Source organism: Melanerpes formicivorus, unplaced genomic scaffold (genome assembly GCF_026170545.1).
Source record: "Melanerpes formicivorus ecotype bairdi unplaced genomic scaffold, bMelFor1.0.p_v2 SCAF_2, whole genome shotgun sequence".
NCBI lineage: Eukaryota > Metazoa > Chordata > Aves > Piciformes > Picidae > Melanerpes > Melanerpes formicivorus.
The window spans coordinates 26,768,149-26,789,661 of record NW_027142354.1 but is presented as its reverse complement, the minus strand read 5'-3'; the positions used below and the strand labels follow the sequence as shown (position 1 = coordinate 26,789,661).

The following is a 21,513-nucleotide window of genomic DNA, read 5'->3' as shown; positions in this document are numbered from 1 at the left end:
TAAGTACTTTAAAGTGAAAGTTCACACAAACCATATACAGACCATGAAAGCAGGTGTCTTTTAAAAGTGTATTTCAGAATTTTAAAGTCCCCCTTTTTGCTAAATCACTTTTCTCAACTGTACAGAGCAGCACATACTGACTGAGCAAGAAACCTCAGTGCTCAAAAGCATAAGTTGTCCACTCTTTGCTAGGTACTCATGCTGTCACAACTTCTGACAACGCTGCAATTTCTCAAATTCTCTTATATAGCACTGACACAGGAGAATAAGAAATGGCCCCAATTCTGCACAAGACCATCTTTCCCCCTTAATACATTTGGACATAAGAAAAGCACACTCACTTCCGTTCTCATGTCAGTAATTGAGATGCTTCATGCAACTTGAGTGCTCTTAGATATTTACCTTTGCTTCCCACAAATATTTTAGCTAATGACATTCTATACCTTAATGATACTGTTCACATTGACAACTATCTGGGCCCACTGAATTGATTCAATAGGCGTATCTTTCAGGATTTGTTCTTCCTCTTCTAGTAAGCATTCAAAGATGGAGTCTATCTGGGACACCTTAAAGATAGAAAGAAAAATTGCACTGATCACAAACATATCTATTACCAGGCAATACCTGAAAGCCAAAACACAAGGGTTGTACAGAAAAATAACCAAATATTAGCAGAAACCACAAGGGCAGCCATAAGAGGTATCAGCTACTAAAAGCTGATGATTTCATTATCCATTTATTTCATACAAAACTTAGAATACAAGAATTGCCTTCTTTCTCTATTTATAATCTAGAAGAAGAAAAAAAAATCATCCTCATTTTGAAGGCAATTCTATAAACTTTCCATTGAGTGTATTACTCCATCATCTTCTCAAACATTTGGCAATATCATCTTTTTCAGATGAAGTATTCAAGAGAACACATCTGCTGTAAAATAGCAGACTATTGTTTCCATTTTCTTTTATATTTCTCCATTAGCAACTACTGTCCTTTACAGGAAAAAAAACACCTTCATAAGAAAATAACGTTTTGTGTATAGTTCTTCTCAAGCAGCAAGAAAGAAATAAAGACTGGGTGCTTGACTGGAATGTGGTATAAACTGAGAGCTAGCTCAGATTCATTAATGTTGGAGAGAGAACAAAAAATTGAGACACTGAACTGATACAATTCCATTCAGGACAGCTCATCAAAGCAGATTTTCTGCAGTTGTTCTGACAAACTAGCTGGAAAGCAGAACAACTTTACTTCTGTGTGGAATTTGTCAAAATTCATGATTCAGATGCAAACCAAAAAGAAATATATACACTGAAGTGAGGTAGCCACTAATGCCATCTATTTAAGTGGAAATTGTGTAAAGCTTAATTGATTTCTTTTTAGAGACTAGTTTCACAGTAAACATCAGAGCACTCCAACTTCTACCACATGTGATATGCTACAATGATTACAAAATAACAAGTCCCTTACCTCCCGAAAGAAGACATCTGCAGGGGTAAGACTCGGTGGAACATCACACTCTTTTTTGTTTAATGCAATCAGTATAGCAGCATTCACTAGATCAGGCAGCTTGGAGTGGTGATTCTTGAGAACAATGGCTGCTGCTAGTTTCTCCGCATGCTCACAGAGCAGCAATCGAGTTGCCATTGTCGTCCCTCGTACTGGAAAACTGCCCAGACGTTCAAATACCCCAACCTGTCATCGAGAAAAAATAAAACATCACATGTACTCTAAACCAATGTTCTAGAAGAACTACTGTAACACAAAATAATACTCTGTGTGTGTTGATACCAAAAAAGCACTAGGATTTCACCTGATGAAGAAACTCAATGAAGAAGGTATGTGCTTTTGTCTTATCCTCTAGCTGATGAAGAAGAATGAGGGATGTGTTGCTGAAACCAGCTGCTTCTAAAAAGAGAAAAATACTAGGTCAGAGCACTTGGTATCTTAATTTCTTTGATAACTACTCTTTTTTTGCCTCTGAAATAAACACAATTCTGTAAATAGTGCTACTCTATTGGTACTTCTAAAAAAAATCTGCACATTTATATATTGCTTACTATGCTATTTTTTATGTGCTTTTAAAACTATCATACCTGAAGTAAAGCCTTTAGAAAAATTCAAGTACCTTTAGATCAGATTCAAGTATTCTGAAGCACTCAATGTACTACCTGCTAAAATAACAGCTCTCCAGCTTATTTGGGTTTTAGTAACTGTGACCATTTGAGGTTGTGCCTTTAAGAAAAGGGACACCATGGCCGAATGTTTTATAAACAAAGGACAGGTCTAAACTAATTTCATTGGTGGATTGATAGAAAGCAACTTTAAACTCTGAGTTCAGTAGAGACTAGTCTCAGCCTTGCACTTTTTCCCCCTCCTTCCGCAGCTCACAGCTTCTGGGCTTTGGGCCAGACTGACCTTGAACAGATAAGGCCTCTACTAATACATTCTGCTTTAATTAACAATTGCTCTTTTTTCTCTCTTTCTAACCCTCTTCGGGGAAAAAGGGGAGAAAAGGGGGGTACAGGGGGGAGGAACCCTCCTCAGCAGAGGAGGGAATCTCATTCCTGTGTTACTTTGTTATATATTTCTGTACATATATTGTAAATACTGTAAATTCTGTATATAAACCTGCATTTCCTAAACTGCTTGTAAATACAGCACATTTCCTTTGCTAATCCGGCTGTGGTTTTTTCTTTCTTTCAATTTTCTTCCCTTCACTTTACAGGGGGGGGAGAAGGCTGGGCCTTCCCCTCAACCCTCGACAGTAACATTGAGATTCAAATTTCTATCTTCATTATGGACTACTGCTAAATTTATTATGTCCTAGACCACAGCTACTGCAAGATAAAGTGTTAACAGGCATTCAAACCTAAGTCATGCTGTGCTGCCTGTACAATTCCACTGCACAATGTAAGTACAGTGCCCAGCACTGTTTTACTTCTCTTCCTCAAATGAGCTCACATCTGAAAAGCCAACTAGCATTTCCATTTGGATGATGAGGTTCTTAAAGGAGACAGGCTGATGAAAGCTTCTTTATGAGTATCCTCACAAGTATCTCACCTCAGCAAACTTTTCTAGACCCACTTATTTTCCAGTTTCAAAATGTTCTATGTGTGCTTCAAACCAAAAGACTACCAAGATACAAAAATTCAGGAGCTAGTGCACCATAAGCAAAATTAGCAAGACTAATTAGAAGCAGCTATCAATTTTCACTTCTTGCATTAGCAACTAATAAATGCAGATAAGATGATAAACTAAAAAAATGAAGTCAGTTCAGAAAATACTCAGCATCTAGCATGACAATTTCTAACTGGCTGCCATCTAGAAATAACAGCAGGAAGCATCATGCCCATCTGTAACCACTATATGAACTTTGAAACTAAGTCACTGCTTAGTAACTGCAAATGCTGCGCAGAGGTCCTGGGACAGTTTCAAATCAATGCTGTTCTTAAGGATGAGGCAGGGAAGTTTGAACAAAGAAGTTTCTTGATGAAAACCTATCTGCTTTAATCCATTACCTACAAGAAATACCCCAAAACAAGTTTCTCAAGTCCTCTTTTAGGCGGACATAAATACTAGAGGGTTTAGAGGTTCTTTAACCAAGGATCCAAGCTTGCCAGAAGCTATGCAGCCATGCTGACTAAGAAATAAACATGAGCAAATCAACTCTTTCACTCAGCATATCTACTTGTGGAAAGCAATTTAGATCTGTTCAAGGAATCATGGAAACACTAAAAAGTGATACCACCATTTCCTTGCATAAAGTGACCTTCACAGAAGTGATTTCTCTCCTGTTTGAGTTTACTATATAAAGTAAAGAATTAAACCACAGTAGACTGCAAATTTATCTAGCAGTCTGAAAGGATGCCTCTTTTAGCCTTTCTGGGAATACCTTTAATAGTGGAAGAATGGGCAAGGGACACCTATGCCTTTTCCACTGTTTAGTTTTATGTAGAGTAGAAAATTATTCACCAAAAATACCCCCAAGCAACCATCTCCAAAACATAAACCATCATGTTTACCTTCAGGTACAGATTCAGCCCATCTTGGATCAGAAGCAGGGTAATCATCTATTAAGTCCACACTGATCTGAGTCACTGCCCTATCTAGTTCAGCATCAGAATCCAGATCTGCATTACTTTGAAAGAGCTCAAGTACCATGCTTTGTGCATTGACTGTATCTTTCCTGAAATAAAGAAATACAAAAGTATGAGAAATAAAAACAATAGGTAGATTTGTAGGTACAAGAACCACCCAGACGGGATTTTCTGATATGCTTTCTGTTAAGTGCTTTAGATTATAAACATTGAGGATTATTTGGGCTATCTATAAATTAATTATGGATAAGAGATATTCTGATTGTACATATAAAGGCATATCATGTGACCAAGATATCTTAAAATAAAACCCAGCACTGCATCCAAAATTACACAAAGGTTTAATAAAATAAACTGTACTTTTAAAAACTGGAATATACTGAATTTTCTATTAAACAACCTTCCATTATTTGCTCTGCATCAACCGCTTGGCCATCTGGACAAGTCATTGCTACATCTGGTCTGTGGAAGAGTTCTCTGTTCATTTTACCATAATATTCCTCTGGAAACAATCTGAACCAATACCATACATGTCAAATTATTAGTTTATTCTAGTTTAATGGATATAACCCATGTTTTAATCAAAACAACATTCAGCTTTGTTTCTCTTTCACACTGTTTTCATTACTACCTTATACTTTCTTCTAACATGGTTTTCAACCCCCTTGTTCACATCCTCAGTGATGGCAACTTTCATATTTGTTACCTGTGCTTTCAGACCTTAGCTACTTCCATCTGCAGCAGTTCTGTCCACTTGTGACTACATACAGATTCCTACATTCTATGCATGCTTTCAGATCTCATCTTGATATCCTTTATTATGTGCTTAACCCCCTTCACAATCTTCTACCTTACATGCAGCTGTCAAAAGAATTCCTGCTTCAATCTGTTCTGTCCAAGTTTTAATACTCTTTAAGATGGGTTTGTGGGTTGTGGTTACTTTTAGTTTGGTTGGGGTTTTTGATATGTTTGTTGCTTGTGTTTTTTACACGGTTGGGGTTTGTTGTTGTTTTTAATAAATTTATATTGGTTTTAATAAATTTATATTGAAAATCATCTCTTCTAAACATAATTAACCTAAGTTGACAGCTCTATTTCTCCTCTTCCTCCTTTTTACTCATCATCAAACCTTTCAGTTAGGTTGCTTTAATCAGCACAGTCTGAGGAATACTTATTTCCTTTCACTCCTCCATCTCAATCTGAAAAAGAGACAACTTACCAGGCAGAATCTGCCATGCTAGGTATTTTCCTGGCCACATATACAGTAAATAAACATACTGAAAAGCATTATTTGAAACAGCTACACAAAGAAATACAAGGAAGAAAAGTAAAGAGTATTTTTTAACAACAAAACACCACTTAATATAAGAATCAAGAAGGCAAAACCCAAAGTTTAAGGTTGTTTTACTGGCAGTAATGTAACATCATGATTTATGCAGAGTTAGCAAGAAGTCATTGAGAGTACAGAAGCCTGTTTCTTCCTAGCATGTATCATCACTTTTTCACTAGCTCAAGATGTATCTAGCACTTTCCTAATACAGATGTGCATGTGTTATTAAAATGGCTTTAATTAAAACAGCATAGGAAAATCTTTACCAGGACTACCCCTCACTCAGAGTACCTTCAAGACTAGCAAAGAAAGACTCAAAAATCAAGTGCAATTTCTACCTGCAGTAATGTAGAAAAGCAGATTTCAGTAATTTAGTCTTATCTTCTTGAGCTGCAATTTCTAGCCTATTGGTTGTGTCAAACACAGGACTCTGAAAATACAAAATAAAAATCTTCATTATGAAATTAAAACAACTTTTCTAAGTAGCAACAACAAATGTAAAATAAAAATGCCACCTGGAAACTGTTGTCTTTATTAAGCCAAACATAAGCCATTAGAGAAATTACAATAAAAGTCATACAGTGGTTTGCCCTCAATTTTACTAAAATTGATACAAACTGCAAAGGAATTTACACCAACTTATTTAACCAGTCAAATTTTCAATGGCAATTTAAAATATTTTAACATTCAAATATTGTGGTTTTGACAGAACTTATAAGAGTATTTGTAGGCACTATCACCTGCAAAAAACAAGGTAAGCAGAAAAAAATCTAGGTATTAGTTCAATAAGAAAAATACAGCTCCCTCTGAGCAATCACCATAACTGATTTAAGAGGTGACTGAATTATAAGAAGGATTGAAACTCACTATTACCCCATAGAAATACTCTCTAATTTATACTGTAGCAACTGGGGGTTTTTGTCTATCCCCAATCTAGGGCACATATGTTTTACCTAAAATGTGTCTAATATAAACAGGAGCTTAATGCATATTGCACAAAATTAAAATACTTTCATTTATTTGTATAAGACTACATAAAAATATACATACACACATATACAAACAACAGAGTTGAAACTGTGTACAGCTATTGCATAGCCTTTCTCAGCTAAGCCTCCAAGCTCTTCACAGTGTGGTCAGAAAAAGTATCTCTTATATGCATAAGGGACTAGACTCAAAAGAAACCTTTCTGATCAAAAAGTGAGAAGGCAGTCTGCAGTAGTGTTAAATCAGGCCTAGTGGCATATAATAATATATCTACAGGAAAAAAAAAATAGCATTTCATAGAAATCTCATCCTCAGAAGAAGGGAAAACAGAAAAGTTATCCCAACTGTCAGATGTTGCAAAATTTCTTTGTTTTTGAAAACTGACTTCATTAAATATGTTTGAAAGTCTATTTAAAAAAAAAAAAAAAAAAGGAACTTTAAAAGTCAAACAAGCCAGGATTTCCACAGTGAAAATCCAAAACTGCCAGAAAAGCATTTTATTTGCAGCCTCACTTTTTAACTAGCCAGTCAAACAACCATTACCTCACTCCTTGGTCCAGCAACAGAAGAGCACAGAGAATCTTCAAGATCTTCAGGAAGCACAGAAATGTTTTCCTTAGATAAGATTGTGATAAGCCCACTTTTTTTGGTGAAGAAGATGGGGAGGCTGGTACAGGACCCTGCCCCTAAAATGCTATCTCCTAAGAAGAGAAGGGAGAGAAAGAAAGGAAAAAAGGAAAAAAAAAGGAAGAAAAAAAAAAAAAAGAGAGAAAAAAAAAGGAGAAAAGGGGCAAGCAAGCACATACCATTTTAATTCAGGAACAAAATGTTTCATAGATAATTACTAAACTTTGTCAGGAACCAACGAATAGCAATTGACAACTGCACCTGATTTACAGAAATTGTGGATACTATTTGCTGCTCAGGATTTCCAGATACTGCAAGTTTAAGGGAAAAAACAAACCTTCAGATCATTCGGAATCTCCCTAAGGGCTGATGTGTGCATTCCACTTAAAAACACTGCTGAAGATCAAGAATGACATATGTAGAGGCATCTGACACAGGCACCTAGTATGAATTCTAGTCTTAGCCTCAGCATAAAAGGTAAATTCGAGGGCCAAAGAAAAAAACAAGCCACCAACACAAACCCTCAGTGAATGTTGGAAAAAAACCCCAACAAACAACAACACACACACAAAAAAGACCAAAACCAACCCCCCCCAAAAAAAAAACCCAAAACAACCCAAACAAACAAGCCCCAACCCATTCATACACAAGAAGTGGGAATCTACTTCAATTTCATCCAAAATACTGGATGTTACCTAAGTGCTTTCTTCATACACCCATGAGAATCTTGAAAGATTTCAGATTTAATGAAGATAAAAAGGAGTGCAAACAGGATTTTTGCTCTCCAAGAAATATAAACACTGTAAAAAGATTCATTTAGAAAGTATCAATGAAAAGTAATGATTATTTTTCTCCTGCATTTTACCTTGGATGCCAAATACTATTTTCTCCTGTGGTAAAGAAATTCTTCCAGTTCCAGAGGAACAAGCAAACACTTCGTCTTCTTTATAGAGATAAGCAGCATGGCTAAAGTAATCTGGGACTATCAGACAGCACACCACTTCCTCTTCTGACTGAAAGTGTTACACATGAACAATATCAGATATATATATATAACCAAAACAAACATCCAGTATTTTAAAGGCTAATTTGAGTTGCCTAAACCTGTTTTCATTTTAAACAAGAAGCTATATATAACTTTAAATGTGAAAACCTCTTTTAATTTGCCATGAACTTATGATTTATTTTTCTCTTCCACAAGTATTACATTCTTGCTAATTTCACATGGAGACATAAGTAAACAGGTCAACTATTCTACATATTTTTCACTCTCCTTCCACCTTAGGATTCAATGTTAAGATGCCATTACAGAGGAAGAAAGGAAGAAGCTGAAGAAATTTACCAAAGGAAGTTAATGCCAAAGTTTATGTTTCCAGAAGAGATCACACAAAGGAGGTAAACTAAGGATAATCAATGTGTCCTCCCCCAGCAAGCCAGCTGTCTAGCAACGACCAAAACAAAAGACTCTTAATTCCTTGTCCTGCTACAACAGTCTCAACAGAGTCTGAAATCTGTCCTAAATGGATTGTATAAGTATACTGTAAAATTAGCCTGTAGAAACTTCCACAGACAGCACAAAAATTAAAACAAATCAGAAATAATCAGGTCTTCAGATTTCTCTTTTTTAGGCTTGTTCATTTTGTACTATTAATATGTTAAGGATAAACTTTGTATACAGATACTAATAAACACTAACACATACTAGCACACATTTTTCTCAAAATATTATGAATACATACTAACAGAACAACCTTAATATGGAGAACTAGATTTCCCTTTAGACAAAAAACTTGTATCACCTATGTACATCATCTTGTACTCATCTATGTACAGGAATATTCTGAAACACTGTGCTTCATTAGCTGAGTTTTAGATTGTTCATTTGCATACCTGAAAAGATGGATTATACTGTGTGACCTCCACAACAACATCATCAGACATCTGGTAGCCTTTATCTTCTACTGTTATTAAACTGTAGTAGACAAGACATGGACGATCTCCAGGGTGCCATGCTGCAGCAAGTATCACCAGTCCATCACTATTCAACAACAGATATCACACTGTTAAGAGATGATTACTACATATTTTACTTGCTTAAACTCTACCACTCACAAAACCCAGACATTTAAGTCCAATCATAAATAAGTATTTTCCAGTTTGGCAGTTTGTTTGGTTTTTTGGGGGGAAAGGGACTGCAGTATTTGATGTTTCAAACTGTTTTATTAACAGCATTCACGCTGCAGTACAAAACTGAACAAGGCATTTGTGATTTTATGCAATTAAATACAAGAGATAATGAAAACACTGTATTTACTGGAACAAGTTACAATTGCTTATTTGCTATCTTTTTTGATATCTTTGTAATATCAAGACAAAACAAATATTCAAATCTGGTAAGAATAATTTCTTTCACTTTTTAAAATATAATCTTAGGTAGAGAATTTGTAATCTTATCAAGATGGATAACTGTAGTAGTTTGGGCTGGGTGCCCTCTGCTACGTGGGGTGCTTCCTGTGTCTAGAAGTCCAGCCCAGTGGGCAGACACAGGAAACTAGGTATTTCCTACCATAATTCTCTGTGCCACTATAAGATCCAGCGCAGGGGTCTGGCACTTCCTCTTTCTTCCCCTCACCATCACCCAGTAACGGGGTGATTTCTCCCGGCCATGGGCCTAGCTAGGCCCAAGGCCACGGGAGATGGGCAATCTCAGATCTGGCCAGCTGAGACTAGCCTGGCAGGTGGATGGGGCGGGGGGGGGGGGGGGGAAAGAAGGAGCCCTGGGGGTCTTGGGTGCACCCTCAGGTGAGGTGGGATATTTCTGGGTCTGCTTTGGGATTTCTTTTGTCACTGTGCTTCTGGCTTTCTGTAAACATTCACCGCTTTCCTTTTAAACTTTCCATCACTTTTGCAATCCATTTGTTTGAGCCATTATTTCTGCCCATGGTGGGGAGTGGGTCTGCCTCAACCCTTCACAATAACTAGAACCTTAATGCTAATATGACATGCTTATTTTATCAACAGCAGTACTTAAGTAAAAAATTGCAACACTTATCTCATTAATTTAAATCTTACCAGACACAAGTGCACTTCCTTACCGATTTTGTTGCAAATCCATGTATTGTATATTTACTCCTCCTTTAATATCTTCATAGTTACTTTCAGAACCCTAAAAACAATGCATCTGATTTATAACTATACATAAATAGACTACAAAACAAACAAACCAACCCTTTCCAGGTGAGCTGGCTCTTACCCAAATTGCATCTGTAATATGTTCTTTCAGGACCCTATTGATATCCCAGCTGAGAATGTAACGTTCTGATGTATCATCAATCTCCCATTTGTTTAGATTTGAATTTGTTAGCATATAAAAGCTTGATCTCTCTCCATCCCAAAGAACACTAGAAATCTGCATTTAAACCAGAAGTTAAAAGGGTTAACAAACAGCCTCAATATTTGGATACAATATATACCACTCTCAATCTACCAATAAAACAAAAACAAACAAAGAGACAAGAAAGAATTACCTCCTTGGGCAAACTACACAAATTACACTAAAAGATGCCTTCCAAGAAAATTGTTTTATAAATACAGGAACATCTATAACAAATATGTTCTTCATACTGTCTTCTAACTTTTGCAAAGTTCACTAACAAAGCTCTTTGCAGTCCCCAACCCTTAGTGACCCTAAATCAGTAAAGTAAAATGACAGGCTATTGTTAGTTTCTTCCAGTAGCAATCAGGAAAGACTTTGAACCATTGTATATCCCCCAGGCAGTATTTCTATTTTAAAGTCTCCTTTCATTCAAATCTAAAGAGCAAGTGAGCATTCACCTTAACAAAGCACAAACATTTACTTAGTTTTCGCTTTTCTCTCAAATTTCAAAGTAACATAAATCACTTGAAGCTTGTCTCTTTTTTTTTGGGCATCATACATCCTTACACAGTCTTTTCCTCTTTCCTTTCTTAAATACTGAGGCTAGAAATTGCAGAGAAAAATTAAAGCAGTTTTTCAAGCTCACCATAGCACCATTTCCAGGAGACAATATACCCAGAAGAGAAGAAACCTTTCTACCAATTCCAGAAAACATGCCCTGACCCTGTGGCAGGGCATGCTGATGAATCTTGCCAGAACTATCCGGAATCAATCGAACAAGCTGGCCTCTGGAAGATGATAAAATAAAGCTTCCTCCCTAACAAAAAAGAAAAAGCAACTACATTAGAAAATAAGAATCACATTCCTGAACCAAGTCTACTGTCAGATAAAATTACATCAACTCATAAACCCTAAACAAGATTGAAGAAACCCATAGCACTTGAGAGCTAACAACAAACCTTCTGCTGAAAAACATAAAAAGACTGCTTACATGAATTTTCCACATTCTTCCCTTTTTGAATTTCCACATTATTGCCTGAATCAGTGCAGCACAGACCTCACAGGATACTTTTTAAAATTTTTAAATGGTATCTTCAATCACTCTCTACAGGTAATACTACATCTAACATTTATATGGTAACTTAAAAATGAATGACATTAAATTTCCATGAGTGCACTTTAAACCTGTATTATTCAGCACACTAACTTTTTTGTGAATCAGGTAACAAACCTTCCTTCTGATTGTGTCAAAAAGTCAACACCTGACCAGTACTTAGCACTTGCAGAGACTCATTTTCTTAGGATTGCATGACATTTTTATCCATGAAACTCCCATTTTAGTTTAAGGATAGAATTAACATCTTACATAATCCTTGGAATCTAATGATGAAAAGTGTTACCCTTTCACTAAAAAAATGTGAATAGTCTTGTGCTTCATGCAAAATAAGTACTAATAAATACTAATAAAAGGATTCTGCTCAAAAAAAGTTTCCTGATATTCTAGAATAATATTTATAAATGCACAGTATGAACAGCAGATGTTGAAGAGGTCCTGAGACAAAAATGTAACTTTAACTGGCAATTAGTTTTGAACATATCAAAAAATTCAACATATACTCCAATATGTGTTATGTTGAATTTTGAGCTTTCTCCATTTAGGCACATCAACAACAGAAACCAGAATTTCTAAGACCGGTTTACAATGTATTTGTTAATTACTCTCATACAGAAATCTCTCCAATTCAGTCACTACTGGGTTAAAATACAAGATGCTGAGTGTGTGGCCTGCAGATACAGATGAATTAATTCTCTCTTCCTAATAACAGGATTTCTACCTCTGGAATCAATCACAGTAGTAATACTGACACCCCTCAGACTGAGGTACCAAATCAGACCTGTTACTTCATGGCCAAATTCTGCATGCTTCCCCAACTTCAACATTATTGTGACTACCTGTCATCTGTGCTATGTAAGATCATCACATTCATCAGCGACCTCTGAAGTAACTCATTGGAATGTTAGATAGCATGTGGTGCAGCATTTATTGGAGATTTAGAACTGATAATGTGGAGCATGCTTTTTAATTTTTAAATTAAGAATTAAACTAGTATTTTAATATAAATCATACAGCACTGTACCTTTACTGCTGTTAGGAAACTGCACAGACAGCCTCCAAAGTCTGTAAAAGTCTCTGTATAGGAGCCTTCATGTGCAAGGTTGGGCCAGTAGCGCACAGAGCCTTCGCTGGTAGCAACCATTACTGCCAGAGACTTGAAAGTGAGAAAAACAATGGAACACACAAGATAACCATAATTGGACTGCAGCTCTAGCCAAAACATTATTTTACATATCAAGATCATGGACGAAAAACACACAAAAAAGTAGTAAATACATACAGATGTACACTGACAAACCTCAAACTGAGTAGCAAAATGATTCTGTAGCATAACTTAATACGTGCACAGAATGCTATACTCTCTTATTGTGCTAACAATACTTTCTACTGGTTTTTGGTGCTGATAATTCAGATTCTACTATTGAAATGCAAGGAAAACTTAGTTACAAGACAGAAAAGAGCCTCTGGAGTATTCTAGATGCCAAGGATTATAACTTACACTATTGTGGCCGTTTGAGGCTGTGCCTTTAAGAAAGGGACAGTGCTGGGACACTCTGGCTGAATGTTTTGGTGAAGACAATGAAAACATCGATATTCTGAACGAATTTCATTGGTAGATTGGTAGAATGCAGTTTTAAGTTTTAGAGCAGCTGGAGTTTTTTCTCAGTTCGCTCCTTTCCTTCTCTCTTCCAGCTTGCCTGCTTCTGGGCTCCTTGCCAGAGCGACCTTGAACAGATAAGCAACTAATCCTACTAATAGGCCTACTAGAATTCTGCTTTATTAATAACTGCCTTTTTCTCTCTTCCTAACCCTTTTTGGGAAAAAACGGAGGTAGGGGGAGAGAAGGGGGTATAGGGGGGGAACCCTCCTTCTGTCAGGAGGAGGGAATTTCGTTCCTGTATTCTTGTTTTTTTACTTTTCTGTATATATGTTGTAAATACTGTATATTGTGTACATATCTTGCATTTTCCACATTGCTTGTAAAATATAGCATCCCTTCCGCTTCTCCGGCTGAGTTACCTGTGTTTTGTTTTTTTTTCCCTTTGTGGGGGAGAGAAAGCTAGGCCTTCTCTCTCAACCCACTACAACTATGTAAAACTTAAAATGCACACTATAATTTAAACACAGAAACTGCTCTAGTCTCATTAAGAAAAAGATCAAATCACAGAGCAGCTGTTCTCTTCATAAAGACACAAGGCCACAGTGTGCCTACATTAGAGCTTCTGACTCATGAAACACAGCAGACCAGCCAAGGGAGGGTGCTAGTGTTTGCTGCTCATCCACGAGTTAAGCCACTGCTGAGAAACTTTTTCAGACAGCGTGCATTTAAATTGTACTTGCTTAGACTGAATGTTTCAATGCCTTGGTGTTTGTTAAGGGAATGCCTCTTAGTTTACTGTATTTATGTTTGTCACCAAAGCACATAAACTAATCCCTAGGAAAACTACTACTTAACCTGTGATCCTGCAATATATAAACAGTGTAACTGGAAAAGACCACCAGAATTTTGTCTATTTCAAACATACTTATTGTAAACTATCGATCCCGATCTTTAATCGATAATACAGCACCAAACACGGTTTTCAATGAAAGAGGGTATGTTCAAAGTACTTTTAAACACTATGATTTAAAAGCTGATCACCTGCAGAGAAGATGCTTCACCAGAGGAACTGAGACAAGTTATAGCTGCTAAACTGGAACTCCACTGGAAGTCACTGGGTGGTAGCTGCAGTTCCTTGCACTGAGATAGCTATACAATAGAAAAATATCATAATAAATATCAGACTGGCCAAGTTATTCTCTGCCACTAAGCCTTTAGACTTTTTGATTCTGCTTAAAATTAATTTTTAACTAGCCCAGACACTACATAAGGGAACCAAAAGAATCTCACAAGACATTTTCAGAACAGTTGTCACAAGCAGCAAGAGTGCTTGTGCAACACCTACTTGCACATTTTCAAATACTATTGTTTTTCTCAACACCATGACATTTCCTTCAGAGGTGAAATTATTCAATCATTCCTTAACACAATATGCCTAAAAAGGTGGCAAAACAAAATTAAAGTATGAGAGCTTGAGAAATCACAGTAGGTACTACCAGAATGGAGAGGGGAAATGCTCCTCTCTCCTCTTCCCCTACAAGGTTTTTCTTTAATTACTTGAAATTCTCGGCAAGTATGAGAATTCATACACCTAACACTCCACTGTAAGGGCAGAATCTGTATAATTAACATATGCTGCACTAACTGAAAGACACTGATTCTACAGGCAACTACAGGTTTTCCTCTTACCATACTTGCTATTCACTGAAATAATGCTGAAAGGAACACGTCCCCAAAGGGAAAAAGCCTCTCAAAATATTTTTGACATGAGAAATCTAAAATGAAACATTATGTTCAACACAACTGAAAAAAAATGTTTTTTTCACCTCAACATGTTGAAAATCAGTCCTAGAATAATCTAGATCCATCTGTAATCAACTGCCTAACTTGGGAGACACTTGTTAAAATGTGATGGATCAACCTTAGTATTAAGGTCACAATTAAAACAAAAATACTAAGTTCCCTCAAAAGCTTGACTTTCAGGTATTGTTAGTATGACTTCATACAACCTCTACTGCCTCTGAGGCAAACCAGACAAACATTAATTTATCAAGAAACTCTCTATAAGACCCATAACTTGTTGAACTAGCATAAATTACAGATTTTTTTCTTGATCTTTCAGTTACCTTAGCTACTAGAGACTGACCAATCTTCCAAATAATCAGCTTCTCTTTATGGACTAGCCAGGCCCATCCACTTTGATCCACTTGAACACTCAGCTGGTCATTAGCTACACAAAAAGTAATTTTTAAAAAGCATTTACATTTTTAAACCACTCCAGAGTGCCCTTAAAACCCATACACTTTCATTCTCATATTAAAATATTTCTTTTCTATTAGACTAAATTCCATGTCAGAATTTCCATGTATTTAAGATACCAAATTACTACATATAGTTTAAAAATCTGTTTAACAAACTCAGCTTTGAGAGTGATAAGCCAGACAATCCTAGAAACCATTTCCATCAATTTACAGCAGATTACTAAGAGCTCTGTAAATTGCTCAACAATTTTTGAGGGTCTTTTTAAGATACACATTTTTGGTTCCACACAGGAAAAACTGCATAGGAGATAAATTTCTGTACCTTCGGAAGAGGTTTGTATCACTAAGGCTTTTAGAAGTGACAACAAAGACGGCTTAAAAATAGGTTTTTTAAAACAGGACATCCTCTCTAGGACACAACAAAATCAAAACAAGTGAAAAAGGTGAGAAAGAACCAATACACAAAAGCTACTAAAAAAAACATTACAGGCTTTCTTTAGAACCTTGGATTTTTGGACACACTGGTTAAGACAGCAACTAAAGGATGTTTACATGCATGCATATTCACATCGGTGTTATTACAATTATAGTTACATAGTTAACTGAGATTCAAACCAAGGCACAAACATTTCAGTTTACACTGCAAAGCCTGCATTTAAATGGCATCAACGTGCTATCACTTCTCCTATGAAAACTGACAGGTGAGAAAAATAACAGATCAGTTCATACCATCAGCCTTCTTCAGGGCTTCCATAACCTTAACAGGCAGAGAGGATCCAAAAGCTTTAACATCATAGTTAACAGTCTCGCTTGCTGAGGGATGCTGGATAACTCTGGTAGGAGTTGCTCTTAAAGAAATCAAAAAGCTATAGTTAGCCTCTTATTGTTTCTTCATCAGTTTAATCAGACATTAAAATAAAATAAATGTAAAGTAAAATAGATGTTATCCCTCTGGGAGCACCATCTGAAGCAGCAATTTGGTGGCCTCCTCACTGTTAGCTGTCACCAAATTCCTTTACTTTTTCAAGAACTGACTCTAGATATGCATTCCTCTGCCAGCAACAAAATCACTGTTCAACTTCTCTACATTCTGGCTATCGACAGAATAAAGCTATCCACAATGCCAGGAGAAACTCAACAGAAGTTGAAGACTGCAGAGCCTATTCCCATCCCCAGTTCTCACACTGGTGAGCAGTACACACCCTGAACCCCTGTGGCAATTAGTATCAGCTCACACTTCTGTTGTCCTTGCTTTACTGTGGGGAATGCTGTTCTTACCTGTTTCAGCCGTTATTTGTTTTGTGATAGAATTTACAAAAGCTGCTTAACAACATAGGTCTGCCTTGCCTTTTGAACATGACTAAGTGGGTAAATTTCTCTGCTTTTAGAAGATGATGGTCTCTATTTCTCTTCACAAGTAAAATGGTATCACAAACCTCACCAACAGAAAATGCCAAAAGATGATTCCATACAGCTAGAAAACAACCCTAACACCCAGGCTGAAAAAATACTGTATTAAACAGATCTGCAGTAAAAGTTCCCCAAACCTGAAAATCAGCAGTTCTGTTTATTTCAACAACAAATAGCTGCTCCTGAGAAAGGAGATTAAGCATCTCTGAAATTGATCTGGGGGCTCATGTTTAATCTCAGTTTTCATTCATACAGAAAGGAGAAGAGGGTAAACTGGGGTGGAAATGCCTAAACTTTGACTATTTCACCTTCTTTTTAAATAAAGAGATTCTTACTATTTTAACGTTTCTTCTATACCAGGGATACATCCGAGGAATTAAAATGCTAAAAAGATGTAACACTGAACATGTGGTATTACATATATTAACAGTTTTAATGTACAATACCACTTTTAAAGAGCCTTAAAACCATTAAACCATAAAAAGTTTCAGTCAGACTTTGCTACCATGAGAACAGAGTGTATCAAATATCCTACAAGGAATCAGTGAGCATCTGAGAAATCCCAAACTAATGAAGTCTTACTACTCCTGCAGGAAAGTAAATGAGCAAAATGAGCAAACAGATCGGTAATTCAGATTATTTTTTTTTTTCTCCTTTAATACAAAATCACGCCTAGGAGTTCTGTCAGGTTGTAGACAGGCTGATGATGGTCTCTTCTCCCAGGCAGCCAGTACCAGAACAAAAGGACACAGTCTCAGGCTGCGCCAGGGGAGGTTCAGGTTGGATGTTAGGAAGAAGTTCTATACAGAAAGAGTGATTGCGCTATGGAATGGGTTGCCCGGGGAGGTGGTGGAGTCGCCGTCATTGAAGGTGTCCAGAAGGAGACTTGACGGGGTGCTTGGTGCCATGGGTTAGCTGTTTGGGTGGGTTGGATTGGTTGATGGGTTGGACACGATGATCTTGAAGGTCTCTTCCAACCTGGTTTGGTTTATTCTAAAGGTTTATTCTAAATTTTCTGAGGAAAAAAAAGTCTATGAATACAATCCAGGCAACAGTAAGTAATTTCCCCAAATATTTTTAAAAGATCCCTTATCAGACATTCCTGAAGAAATCAAGCTGGGAGTATGAGGAAGAGGTCTACTGTTGATAAAACTTCGTATAAAAGAAAATGATGAACAAAAACAGTACTGAGGAAAGACAGGCTGATTTAATACACTGCAGTAATGTCTTCATTCTATAAATCTGTACTGGTCTCTAAAATCTTCTGCACAGCCATTAAAAAAAAACAACCAAACAAAATAACCACCCACAAACAAGGAAAAAATACTACCAGAGGCTCAAGTGCATTGACAGTACAATCTCAGCCTGGAAATGGCTCAGGGGAGACTTTATAGCAGCCTTCCAATACCTGAAGGGGGAACTACAAGTCTGGGGAGGGCCTTTTTACAGGGGCTTCTTGTGATAGGGCGAGAGAAAGCGGATTCAAGATTGAGAAGGGTAGATTCAGACTAAATATTAGAAAGAAGTTCTTAACAGTAAGAGTGGTGGAACACTAGAATAGGTTGTCCAGGGACGCAGCAGATGTCCCCTCCCTGGAAGCGTTCGAGGCCAGGTTGGCGCAACCTGGTCTAGTGGAAGGTGTCCCTGCACATGGCAGGGGGGTTGGAACTAGTCGATCTTTAAGGTCCCTTCCAACCCAAACCGTGCTACGATTCTATATTACTTAGGATAAACAGCGTAGAGGGTGGGGCTCACCGGGCCGAGAGGGAGCCGCTCCTCCGCGCCACCGGGGAGAACAGCGCCGGGGAGCCGGCTGCCGCCACGACGGACAGGTTCTTCCTACCGCCCGGACGGGAGAGGGGGCTGGGAGCGGCGCTGCCGATGTTCCTGCGGGCCGACCCGCTGGGGGTGCGCGGGGAAGAAGGAGCCGGAGAGAACATGGCCAGGGAACGAGCAGCAGCGCAGGCCCTGGGTTCCCGCCGGGTGCCGGCCGGTACGTCACTTCCAGCGGGGGAGTGCTCAGAGCGGCGCAGCCCCTGCCGGTGGGCGGAAGCAGCACTGCAGCAAGTGCCTAGGGAAGCTCGACCCGGTCCCTCGCACCCTGCTGGCCGCCTTCGTACAACTCTGCGGTAGGAAACGTCCTGCCTCGTAGTTGTTACAGACTTCAGCGTTAAGGCAGAACCACCCCATTTCTACTATAGCTGCACCAGTACTAAGCACGCACCTTAGAAAAGAGATTTTTCTTCTCCAGGGAGGGAGAGCAAAAAGAAGACTTCCTCAGGCCCGATGGAACATCTTGTGGTGGCTGATTTGCCGTGCTCCTCTTGTCAGCACCGGAGCCTGAGTGGCCCCGCTCTGCTTCGAAGCTTGGGCAGCGATCTCTTTTGGGTGGCCCACATAAAGAGGGGTGCCCTTGCTCAGGTCTTCCTGGACACGGGCTGTTGCACTCGGTGCTTCAGGATGCTCCCAGTGGCATTCACTGGGATGGATTTGGGAGCCATTTTTTACTGACTCCATGCACTACCAGCACCAATCAACTTGAGCTGAGAAGGGCAGCTGCATAAAGCACAACGAACTGCCACTGAAAGACCACTGCAAAATGATGTTTGGCAGTTTAGAAAGGACCTGTATTCCAGTGATGTAAACTCTCCTCGGCCTCAAATTTCTAACATAAACAAACAAACCCCCAACACAACCCAAAACAGAACAAGCCACACTGCATGCAAATCTTGTGTCTCAGATCTATAGGCAAATAAAAATCATGCACTACAATTGTTTGATGATAGATAATTAGATTTTAGTCTTTAAAAGGGGAGCTGACTTTTCTCATTGAAAGAAAATACTCAACAGCACTGGTTTGTATGAAAACATGTTTCCAGAAGATACATATGTACCATGTATTCTAGGAAGAAGTTGAGGTCTCTCTATGTTATCAATTAAGCTAGTTAAGATAAAATTAACTAAAAATAGAACAATCAGAAACTGCCCATCATTTTCCAAAACTATCTTCCTTCATTGAAAGTGTTACAGCAGTTTTGCTTTCTATGTGGGCTGTTGTCTGACAGGCCTGAACCTGTAATAGAGAGGTAATAAACTTGAGATACTTCATCTGACAGTACTGAAGTAAAAGGCACCTGTCTGAATGTTTCAATGCTTTGCCATTTAACTTCACTCTGTATCCTTTTGCTTTGATTTTACGGGAGAGGCAAAATACGAACTTAGTGAAACATCACTATACTGTTAATGTACTATCCTTCTATTATAGCCTTCTCTTTTTTGACTCCATGCAGCCATGCTAAATTACCATGTTATATTTGTTTCAAGAAAAAAACAAACAAAACCAGAAAATGCACACAGAAGCAAACACAGGGAGACAAAGTAGAATTCAAGCTGCTGTTCACGTTTCTCAACATCCACGAATGGTAACAAATTATTTTAAAAACTGATAGCTTCCCTACACAACTTGTTTCCAAAATATTTAAGATGATTCAATGTGAGCAGTAGGGTTTTGCTGAGTCCTGGAAACACTTTGCAACACTTGCTGAGAGGACTGCTCAGCTTCATTTTTGCTATACCTATAGTTAAAGAGCTCCATCATCAGCATACAGCTCAACCTTTACATGTCACTACATGCTAACTATATGAGTTAGAGATTTAACCAGTTCTTGAACTGGGACTTGTGTTGTATTTGTTTTTTTACATGAAAGATGAATGTCCAGGATGCAGTTTTGTCAATACTGACTTGGTGGCCATTTAAACTAAGAGAAGGCAAATGGTTGACTTACATTAAAGACATGACATCAAAATATATGGGATTGATAATCTTTTTATAGTTCTGGTTTTGATTAACTGATTAATGGACTGAAAAACAGTGTAGAATATATTACTTGGGTAGACTTGCCACAAATAGCTGTACACTTGTTTAGAAAGAAAATTAGTTTGAAAGGATAGCAGCAACCAAACCCCATCATGTGTGTTCCAGGTCAGGGTGGGTGAGGCATTGAGAAACCTGATCTAGTGGAAGGTGTCACTGCCCATGGCAGGAGGTGTTTGAATTAGCTAGGCTTAATGTTCCTTCAAACCCAAACCATTCTATGATGTGCAGAACAAACCAAAATTGCCATGAATTAGTTACCTGATTATGCCTTACTGGGATGTTTAAACAAAGATGTGTATAAAACATGAGTAACATTATATATCTTATCAGAATAGAGCATTCCCTAATAAATCAGAGTATTAATCTGCTGGATTATTGCATCATGAATTTCAGGTCGCTAAAGCAATTTTCCCCATTCCAGACAACTGAAAATGTTGAACAGTGGAAACGTGGAGACAGAATTGGAAAGACCACAAAGGCAGGATACTCTCTTCTTTTACACCTCTAATTAGAATCCACTCCCTGAAATCCACAAATCTGAAGCTGTCCAGAAAAGCTTTCTACTTGTATATGTTCTCACCTTGTTGAGCACTGTGGTTTGTTCCAAGGAGTGTTTTGAGTGGTCCTAACCTGAATAAAGTCTGTTATCTGATGCACCTGTTATGACAGGCATTCTTTTTTGTATCTTTTCACACTTTTCTGTAGACTGCAATACCTGCCAGAACAACTAATAAACTGATGATTCAATTTGGCTGCAACAATTCCTGAATCCTGTGTAAAGGTTTCAGGGGCTTATTGCATCCCACGTAAGGAGATAGTACATCAGTAAGGATT

At 37.9% G+C, this 21,513-nt stretch overlaps 1 protein-coding gene across 1 annotated transcript in view; it reads right to left on the bottom strand.

Moving 5' to 3' along the window:
• Positions 1–18,803, bottom strand: part of NUP133 (nucleoporin 133) — a 34,095-nt gene extending 15,292 nt beyond the window's left edge. Inside the window, exons 1-16 of the mRNA XM_068154137.1 lie at positions 18,558–18,803; positions 16,122–16,240; positions 15,258–15,361; positions 14,173–14,280; positions 12,553–12,684; positions 11,061–11,231; positions 10,292–10,447; positions 10,134–10,204; positions 8,929–9,076; positions 7,904–8,051; positions 6,955–7,112; positions 5,763–5,854; positions 4,020–4,183; positions 1,808–1,902; positions 1,465–1,689; positions 444–566 (exon numbers count right to left, since the gene is read on the bottom strand). Of these exons, the coding sequence (XP_068010238.1) occupies positions 444–566; positions 1,465–1,689; positions 1,808–1,902; positions 4,020–4,183; positions 5,763–5,854; positions 6,955–7,112; positions 7,904–8,051; positions 8,929–9,076; positions 10,134–10,204; positions 10,292–10,447; positions 11,061–11,231; positions 12,553–12,684; positions 14,173–14,280; positions 15,258–15,361; positions 16,122–16,240; positions 18,558–18,742 (2,199 nt within the window). The 5' untranslated portion in view covers positions 18,743–18,803. The remainder of the gene's footprint in view (positions 1–443; positions 567–1,464; positions 1,690–1,807; positions 1,903–4,019; positions 4,184–5,762; positions 5,855–6,954; positions 7,113–7,903; positions 8,052–8,928; positions 9,077–10,133; positions 10,205–10,291; positions 10,448–11,060; positions 11,232–12,552; positions 12,685–14,172; positions 14,281–15,257; positions 15,362–16,121; positions 16,241–18,557) is intronic.
• Positions 18,804–21,513: the final 2,710 nt, after the last annotated feature.